Source organism: Toxorhynchites rutilus, chromosome 1 (genome assembly GCF_029784135.1).
Source record: "Toxorhynchites rutilus septentrionalis strain SRP chromosome 1, ASM2978413v1, whole genome shotgun sequence".
NCBI lineage: Eukaryota > Metazoa > Arthropoda > Insecta > Diptera > Culicidae > Toxorhynchites > Toxorhynchites rutilus.
In genome coordinates this window covers 65,464,137-65,474,057 of record NC_073744.1, presented here as the reverse complement: position 1 = coordinate 65,474,057, position 9,921 = coordinate 65,464,137, and the positions used below count along the sequence as shown (strand labels likewise).

The 9,921-nt window shown below is 39.1% G+C and overlaps 1 protein-coding gene across 11 annotated transcripts in view; it reads right to left on the bottom strand.

Moving 5' to 3' along the window:
• LOC129763534 (cGMP-specific 3',5'-cyclic phosphodiesterase) overlaps positions 1–9,921 on the bottom strand; it is a 242,650-nt gene that overhangs the window by 22,806 nt on the left and 209,923 nt on the right. For all 11 annotated transcript variants that reach the window (XM_055762699.1, XM_055762693.1, XM_055762695.1 and 8 more), the window contains 3 exons: positions 1,360–1,513; positions 1,091–1,250; positions 298–518 (listed from right to left, as the gene is read on the bottom strand). In XM_055762699.1, the coding sequence (XP_055618674.1) occupies positions 298–518; positions 1,091–1,250; positions 1,360–1,513 (535 nt within the window). The remainder of the gene's footprint in view (positions 1–297; positions 519–1,090; positions 1,251–1,359; positions 1,514–9,921) is intronic.

Below are 9,921 nucleotides of genomic sequence, written 5' to 3'. Positions count from 1 at the left end.
AGAGTTGGAAGCAAAGCGAGGAGTGATACAAAGGCGCGTTAGCCCGTGGATGCGGATCATTTAATGAACTGGACCAACAACGAGAGGCGATCTTGGCGGTGTACTTTAAGCATGCGAAGGTGGTTTGGCGCTTTCCGGATGCCATCTCGATTATGTCCAATGCTAACTTGTAATGTAAATTCACGCGACAGAAAGCGTCAAACAACCGAAAGAAAAAGAAAACAGTACACAAGAGAGGCATCATGCAGGCAAACATTTACTTTTTATCTAGTATTATCAAATGATCAACAATCTCACAGGCAAACTCCTCCACCGGTTTGTCAATAGTGTCGTGATCGATCCAGGTTAGGCCCATTTCAACCTTCTCCGCTAGATCCTGCCAGTGCTGTCGGTTATCCATCGTGCCCTCGTACAGAGGTCGAATCCAAGGGAACGCCTCGGAAAGCACCTTATACAGCGGTAGGCAGATGACGTCAATAAAGCCAACCTGCATCTTCGGGAGTTCGTCCTTGCGTTCGCTAGAATACAGAAGCAAGGGTGGTTATAAATAAATCTATGTTTGCGGATAATCTTGATTCTCGCGCATCGTATAGATATCGTAACAATTTTCCCTTTCCCCCCTGCGTGAGGCTTTATTAATTTACGATGCGCTATAGAGTCAATGTGATTCGCTTCTTCATCAATAAATTATAACACGATATAACTCATGTTAGCGCATAGGGGAGATTTCAAGATGCGTCGTAAAATAGAGAGAAGATGGATTCCGATATCTTAATTAAAGTTTGCGTCACCCGAGGCAAAAGATGAAACCATCCAATCAACCAATTGAGCAAGTTTGATTGGATTAGTGAGGGATACAATATCGAAAACTACCATTATTTAATGTCAAACATGTGACTGTATCTATTGAGGGTGAATATTGGTAAGTTTTCAAATAGAGAGAGCATACAAATGAATGATGCTCATTGCATTTGTATCACAAGTAATATGAATCGATGGATGGATTAGCAAACATTATGACTTATTTGTTCGACTAAATGAAACACAATTGGAAAACACCCAGCGATGTAAGATGTAAGCTGCAAATTACCGATCCATCATCGCCACGGGCTGTTGATTGAGCTGCAGCTTTTCCAGATCGCCCTGGTCGAAGAACTCGTCCGCCACCAGTTTGGCCACCCGATGCTGGACCTCCCAGGGCTTCGCAATCGCACTCACATCACACGCGGTCATCATCATGCCGCAGAGCACTGTGTGTAACAGAAACAAATAAAACATCCCCGCCGCATGAGGAGAATAAAGAGCAGTGCTTATTACATACCACCAACCATCGGCGAAACTACTAGCACTAGCCCTCACCTTCTTTCTTCTCCTCGCTTTGCCAGTCGAACTCGCCACCCTCAACGAGCTCCAGGAATTGATTGCGCTTCTTGAAGTACATTGCCAAATCCGTGGATAGAATAGCTGATTCGACGGTTCTCATGACCGTCCGGAAGTCGTCCGGGGAAAGGGCCTGGAATAGAAAGGGTTAATCTTTTATTCTCAGTCGAGTAGTAAGAATGCCAATTTCCCACGTCATAAACAACAGTAGTGTAAAGAGTGAACGTGCGGCATCTATACATATAAAAATGGATTTCTGTCTGTCTGTCTGTCTGATTCTTATGGACATGAAAATTGGTATGTAGGGGTTTTAGGGCCCGGGGAAGGTTTTCGTGATAGTTTGAGACCCCTCCCCTCTCTCTAAGGAGGGGCTGCCATACAAATGAAACACAAAATTCTGCATTACTCGAGATTTAATCAAGTATATGAAACCAAATTTGGCATGTAGAAGTTTTAGGGTGCAATAAATGTTTTTAGGGTGGTTAGAGACTTCTCGCCCCTCTCTTAGGTGGGGCTGCCATACAAATTAAACTCAAATTTCTGCATTACTCGAGAATTAATCAAGCAAATGGACCCAAATTTTGCATGTGGAGGTTTTATGGTGCAATAAATGATTCTATGGTAGTTAGACACTCCTCCCCTCTCTCTGAGGGGTGGCTTCCATGCAAATGAAACACAAACTTCTACATAACTCGAGAATTAATCAAGAAAATGAAACCAAATTTGGCATGTGGAGGTTTTAGGGTGCAATAAATGTTTTATGGTGGTTAGACACTCTACCTAAGGGGGAGCTGCCATACAAAATTCAACGGGGTCGATTAGAAGATCAATGAATGAACAGTTTTGCGATTGGACCCATGAACTTGCTCATAGTAGGAAAACGTGAATGTTTGGAGGTATTGATAACAATAAAACAAATTTTGGGTGGGACGAAGTTTGCCGGGTCAGCTAGTACGAAATAATTTTAATTCAAAAATTCAAATTCAAATTCAAAAATACACCATAGAAGGATGATCTCAAGCGATTTTTGCCTCAACCCAATAACCCAGCTGTGAAAATATTTTTTTCAACCAAAGCCATTGCACAATGCACAATGGTCAAGGAGATGCATTTAAGTGGAAATTAGCATTAAGAGCTCGACAGTTAGTCTCTAGACAAAAACTGTCTTAGACAAAGTTGTTACGTGTGATTTTTATGTATGTCATTTTTATGTTCTCAAAAATAGGGTGATTTTTTTCGATGAAATAAAAAAAATATAACTTTCTTATCTTTAGAGATAGAGATGAACATAGTTCGTAGTCCTATTTATTTGGTACATCTTTGTAGAATAAAGTTTGTTTTTTCTATCTCTTGAAATAACCGATATAGCGCCTTTTTTCTAAGTTGCGTTAGGGTCACCACGAAAAAAACTGTTTTTTGCTCTAACTTCTATAATTTAGATTTTACATACAAACTGTCTCCGCAAACTGTCTGAGCAAAGTTCCAGAGTAATAGAGCTGAGGATAGTCTGGCTACCTGTTGAATGATGTAGGGAGATGATGAGATATGCTGATCGGTGGTTTTACTGCAAAAAAGGAAGGTCTTGTATTATAGAGACTTTAAACTTTTGCTGTTCATTCGTCTCTAGTGTTTTACTGCAACTGACTCTGCTCTTATTTATACGCCCTATTTATACGATTGACCTATAGTCATTTGAATAGCCTATAATTGCGATTAATTCTTTAGTCGGGTTCTTTCTCGAATGTTCGCTATAAACAATACGCTTTGTACAGCGGTCTCATTTCCATGCGTTCCCTAATCCGTGACAATTCTCTTGTTATTGTTATGATTGTCTATATGTTGTGTTGTGTTTTGTGAGTGGTAAATGCTGTGTGTTTTGTATTGTGATTGATGTAATGTTTAATCCTTTTGTAGGTAATTGTGGCTGGATGAGAATGTAAGTGGATAAAATTCGCATGTATATCGGCTCTAATTGTTTTCGTTTTACAGGAGCGGATTCCGGATGCTGTTAAAGTGTTTTTATAATGTTTTTAGTGTAGTTTTTTGAGTTAAGCGACATAATAATCAGTCGCAATAAATCTTTCGATCAGTATAGATCAAATCAGGTTTTTCTATATCCGATCTCATCATCTCTACTACAACATCGGGTAGCCAGTCTACTCTAACTCATCATTACTTTTCGGAACTCTGCTCAGATACCTCTCTGGGCGGAGACACAAACGATCTTCTAAAGACGTTTAGAACATACTAATACAAACATTTTGCGATGCAGAACTTGTCAATATCTCAACTTCACTTAAAGTTATTGTTATATATTCCCAAAAAATATGCTTTCTGCAATTGTTTCTCATTATTTTTGGGGCAAACATGAACAAAGTTTATTGACGGCATTTAAAAGACCATGGTACACTCTATACGATGTGTGATTTTCAAAATTACAAAGGAGGCGATCTGGCGTAGTGGTAACATCCATGCCTCTCACGCTAAAGGTCACGAGTTCATTTCTCACTCCCGACATACTTCCAAAAATGGAAGTAAAAGTGACGAACCAGCCAAAATGAGTTGAAAGTCACTATAAAACAGATAAAAAAAATAATTTCAAAACTATGTTATTTTTCGTGTTTGTGTCAATTAAAGTTGAAATCATTAGTTATTGGGTAAAAACCCATCAATAACATTGAGTAGGATTAAGATATTGACAAGTTCTGCGTCGAAAAATGTTTGTATAAGTGTGTTCTAAAAGTCTTTCGAAGACAGTTTTGATGAAGAATTCAAAATAGAAAGAATGACAAACAATTGCAGAGAGCGTATTTTTTGGTAAGAAACATCAATAACTTTGAGTGAAGTTGAGACATTGACAAGTTCTGCATCGCAAAAAGGTTTTTTTTTATCCTATTTATTTTTTTAGGCTCATTAGCATTTTAGCTGTAACAGAGCCAAATTTTAATCGTGTACATGTCACATGGTTATCATATCTATAATTAGTACATTACACAGTTGCCATTCGCCAGTATTCCTTCTATACCATTACATATGGTACTTTTACACAGTAGCCATTTAGGCGTAAGAGTTTTCTATCTGTTCTTCCATTATCCAGTTAGACCGGACAGCGGAGACAGTTGATTGATCATTGTTGAGTTGTTTATACAACAGCAGCCCGATGTGTCTTGCAGAGTAGAGCAGTTGTATGGATGAATCGATGTTATTTCGACCGTGGATCGATCTCCATCGCTGATGATTGTTGCGTGGACGTAGCTATTCTGTAACAACACAAAAATAGTCAATGAGGGTCCTGAGTTTTGAAATCACGATCGATCGCTTACTAAGCGAACGCGCAACCAATGTGGCTACGGAGACCCCCTGCAAAATGTTTGTATTAGTAAGCTCTGCAAGTCTTTCAAGTCAAGTTTGTAGGTAGAATTTAAAATATAAAAGAGCAAAAAAAAACAGTTTTTTTATGGTGACCCTAACGTGACATAGAAAAAATACGCTATATCGGTTATTTCAAGAGATAGACAAAAAAATTTCTTCTACAAAGATGTCTCAAATAACTGGGACTACAACATTGTCAAACTAGGTTTGTCTCTATCCACAAAGATAAGATAATCATATTTTATATTTCATCGACAATTTTGGTCACCCTTTTTGATAACATGAAAATGAGCGCTCTATCATATGTAATAACTTTGTCGAAGACAGTTTTGTCTAGAGAATAACGGACCAGCTCTAAATGCTAATTTCCACTTAAATGCACCTCCATTGTACATTGTGCATTGGTGTTGTTTTGATTATTGGTGTTACAGAAACCCCAATCTTCAAGAATTATTGTTTTCCATACCGTTTTCCGGGAATTGATGAAAAATTAAAAAAATCGCCAAGCAAAAACGTTGGCTAAAACCTACATTTTTGTTCTAGTAGGAGATTGAATCCAATCTTTTTTCCTACATCACAATGTGTGATCTTTTATCAAAGAAATGCTGTAGAAAAGTTTTTTTTTTAATTTTATAAGGTTTTGCTTTTTGTTAGGTTATGAACCAACATGTTAGTTTATGTTAGGTTATGCGAGGTTATGTGAGGTTAAACCAAATTTATTGTCCCATAAAGTTGTTCAAAACTCAATGAAATTGATAGCAAGTGGCAGTTAATAGACTATGCTTTCATTTGATGCCAAAACCTTACCATATTGTTGCTTTCCAAAGCCATGAACAATTTTCAAAGTTACTGTTCGCTTTTTCGAACGCTTGGCTTTAACCCTTTCAATACGGCAGTGTGCTCCGCCAGAGTGCTACCGCTGTACGGAGCACTGCACCGAGAAGTATGCACGTCGTGCTGGTGTTTTAGATGTGCAGTATCACTCTCATGTCGTCTAAAGACGACGCTCGTACACACAGCTCATCGCGCGGATGTCGTCTATAGACGACGCTCGTAGCGAAAGAGTTAAATGGGTTAATACCTCCACACTCACAGATTGGTTTCGTTGTAACGGCTTCTCGAGTTCATATTATAGCAAGAAGTCACAGTCACACATTCAGTTCTACTGCACCTTTTCTTTCGGTGAGTTTTGATAAGAAACATTTATAGGAGTTCGACACGACCGCATTGTTGACGAAGGATTACACAATCATTTTATTTAATTTGCTTGTTTATCACTTGGGTTATTATCTAAGAGTGCATCGAAATTTAATAAACAACTCATTAGTAGAAAGTCTCGGTGATCCTTAAAAGGCTTAATGTCTTGCGTGGTCTTGTACGGTGACCGGAATAAATCGCCACAGTAAACAACTGCAACAGAAACAACCGCTTAGAAAAAGTGTAGTAGGCTAGAAATATTTGGCGCGGGAAAAACATCATGTGCCTCACATTTCTATTATAAATTTATTCTCTTGTTCTCGTTTTTCGAAATTTATTCTGAGGACAATGTAATGGGGACGAAGTCCCCATTTGGCGAGGATAAGGAATCGAGGCGGCCCATGCCGCCAAGATGACGCAATCCGAGTCCACCGCCGACCCGCCGTCGGAAGCGGCGGTGTCTCGCACGCAAACCTGGGATCCACTGATTGCCCGGTTAGTTTGAAACATAGGATACGATCCTTTAGCAATGTCCGACCGAGCTCTAGCGAGCGTCGGACGGTATACGTCTGCCCGGGGCGTTACGTTTGCCTGGGGCGATACGTTTGCCCGGTTAATTCTTGTTTTGAAATACAATACCGCGCCACAATATTTATAGCCTACTACACATTTTATAAGCGGTGGTTTCTGTTGCAGTCGTTTTCTGTGGCGATTTATTCCGGGAACCGTCTTGTACAGGCAGTTGGAGATGGTTGATGCATGATTCATTTACGCGAACAATATACAAACTGGCAATATATCGCAATTTTTTGACGTAGAACTACGTCTTTCAGGAAGGGTGTCAAATCAGAAAACAGGTCACGTTCTTATGAAATAAAGTTAACGTTAATAACTATTTTCACTATGAACGAATTCTCATGATTTACATACCAATTGAATCGTAAATTCTCTAAGATTTGTTTGATATGCTATACATTACAGTTCGCTAATCTCTAAACGGTTTAAATTCATGAAAACTTGAAGAACTTCCTTTTTTCACATACATTTGTTCTGCCGATTTGTGTGCTAACCCTGCCCGTATTTCGAATGCTTATAACTCGAACATTTTTTAACAGATCAGAAAGATGTTTGCATCAATTGATAGGAAACATTTCTACGCGTCTATCACAATTAATAAAATGATATTTTTCATGAGATGAACAATTGATTAACTGTAAAATGTCATGCGTTATCTAAACGCCCTAACTGCCAAGTTTTGATTGGCCCGATTTACGGTTTCCCCAACACAAACTTCAAAATCGATGTACCAGTGGAAATCCGCTTTGCAAATATACATGCAAGTCGGGAGTATTTTTGTTCCCACTGAGCTGTGTTTCCCTAACACGGACTCCAAAATCAATGTACCGGGGGGAATCCGCTTTGTCAAAACATGTAAGCAAAATTGGAACCCCGTAGCAAAATTGGAACTAAATATTCATTAATTTCGTCGTTATTAATATTAAATTCTTCAACATGTCGTAGAATTTGACATACATTGATATTTTTCATTTTCCTCCACAAGTCCTTTCTAGAATGTTTCGAAGACGCTTCTATTGGTTTCCGTTATAAGCAGATCTATCTGAGATCCACACGCAATGTTTCTTTCCAGAATAGCATGCGCGATTTCATTGGTAAACCTAAAGTACCTTTTAACTCGTGTTGTTCTCATTGGAACAGAAGAATTGAAAAGGTTTAGTTGATTTCCATTGAGAAAGTACACAGCCAAATTAGCATCAGTTAATCTTTGGCGAAAAATACATGAGACGAAATAAACAATGATTTTGCACTCGATGGTTTTTTGTATGTATCATATTTATACATGATTCGCGACGCGCTATCATGAGCAAAGCCGACACAGCCTTTGCTATTCCCAGGCCAAAACACAACACATTGTCGTGACATTAGAGCGCGCATGTTCAAACAAAATAAGAAGTCCGGTCGGATTCGGTCCCACATATTGCAGGATGTATTCGATTGAATGGAAGAAGCGAGATTTATCGTATGCACACATTTTTAGTTTGGTTAATCGATAGAAAAAGGCCCTGAGGAAATCGATATTGTATTTTTTTACTACTCAACACTCACCAGTATTCTGAAATCTGATCGAGTTAGAATTACCCAAATGGATTGCAATGTTGCATTATGTAATCCGTATGACTCTTGTTTGGGAACATTTGAATACCCGCTGAACTCGAGCATTGAAAAAAGTGGACAAAACAAGATCATATTTTCGACTGGACAAATCAAAATCTTCTACCATAGTCAATTCCCACAAATAAAACACATCATATTTTTTTTCTTTTATATATTCACCCATTGAAACTAAAGAAACAACAAGTTTCTACATAAAATCGCATACTTTTTGCGCCTACAATGTATTTGAATCGGCAGAGTGAACTCTGTATACTACAGAAGTGCCTAGCCCCACTCATTATAATTAAGCACTCGCAGATACTACATCAGCATAAATCTCCGAACACGATTTTCATCTCAGTGTCTTCCGTAGTACCCTTTAGGTGCAAACAATCTTGCCAGCTTATGAGAATGCTATTTCTGCACTTCCTTCCATCAGGCTTAGCTCCTCTGTCTAGTCGCATCATTCCACATGTGAGTGTTTCGCAAGAAGAGCAAACCTGGCAGAAATGGAATAATGTCACGGAAGGTTGAGTTTGCAATACAATGTTATGCCAAGCTAGCGGGTATGGTATGGTGTTATACCAACATTCTTCTCACAGTTTGAGGAGGAGTAGCTTCCTTGTGCTGCACTCGGAGCATCCTTTCAAGTGTACACAAAGTATGGTTTCAACCCATATTGAATGGCATCAATCATATCCATGGCCCATTATGTTGGATCAAGTATAGCACTCGATGTTGTTCACTGTCAAACAATTTTGTTTCGCTTCTGTTGCACCTTTCAATTGATCTCATGCTCATTCAATCCCTGGATGTTTCCATTTTCCTGCAGGCCATACGGACACGAGAAGTGCCGAATAACACACCTGCAGTTCACACATTCTAAATCAGTGACCAGGGCGATAAGTTAGTCAAACTATCCGTTAGCAATGTTTTGCCAAAACGATCGGTACGTGTTTGCTCTCGCCAAGGAATTACATTCTTGGCTTCCGTGCCACACAGCTTGCAGGACTAATGTTTCGGGTGGTGATAGACATTGTTCGAGCTGTTGTTATTTCGTGTCAGATAGCGAAGCCGGAACCGGAAGAACCACAACTATGCACCAAAGGATATAATGGATAGATAAACATTTATCTTAGCGCTGCAGGAAGCATTTGTGCCATTGCCATTCGAAGCGGCCGTGTCGCAATTACTGGTGATAAGGTACGATACAAAGACCAGTAAATTGCGGTGATAGGATTCTTCATCTGTGAAACCTTTAATGAACCGTGGTGAGAATGCCTTCAATCACATTGTAGACTGGGAGCGAGAGAGTTGCACTTTAGCATTAGCTGATACCGAGGAACGTGAGCCTAGCTCATGGAACAAACATTAAAGAGTGATATGGTAACAAGATATGTTTGATTGATATTTTGAGGTCCTTAGCATTTAGCTACACAGGTCTCTTGCCTCTACCCTCTAGCTCAGTGGCGGCCAGGTATAGGAATGGTGCGGGCCGCAATAATTTTTATTTTACTACTGTTCGTAATGAAACGTAAAATATTCGTATTTAGCTGGTACTTTTGACGTAGAACTACGTCTTTCATTAAGGGTGTCAAATCAGAAAACAGGTCACGTTTTTATGAAATAAAGTTAGCGTTAATAACTATTTTTGCCGCGATAATATAATCCCTTGGTTAGTAAATGGTTAAAATTCATGAAAACTTTAAGTGTTTCTATTTTCCCATACATTTGTTCTGTCCAATTGAGTGCTTTCCCGAACAGAGCTATCAATAACGAGCATCTTATCGACGACCAACG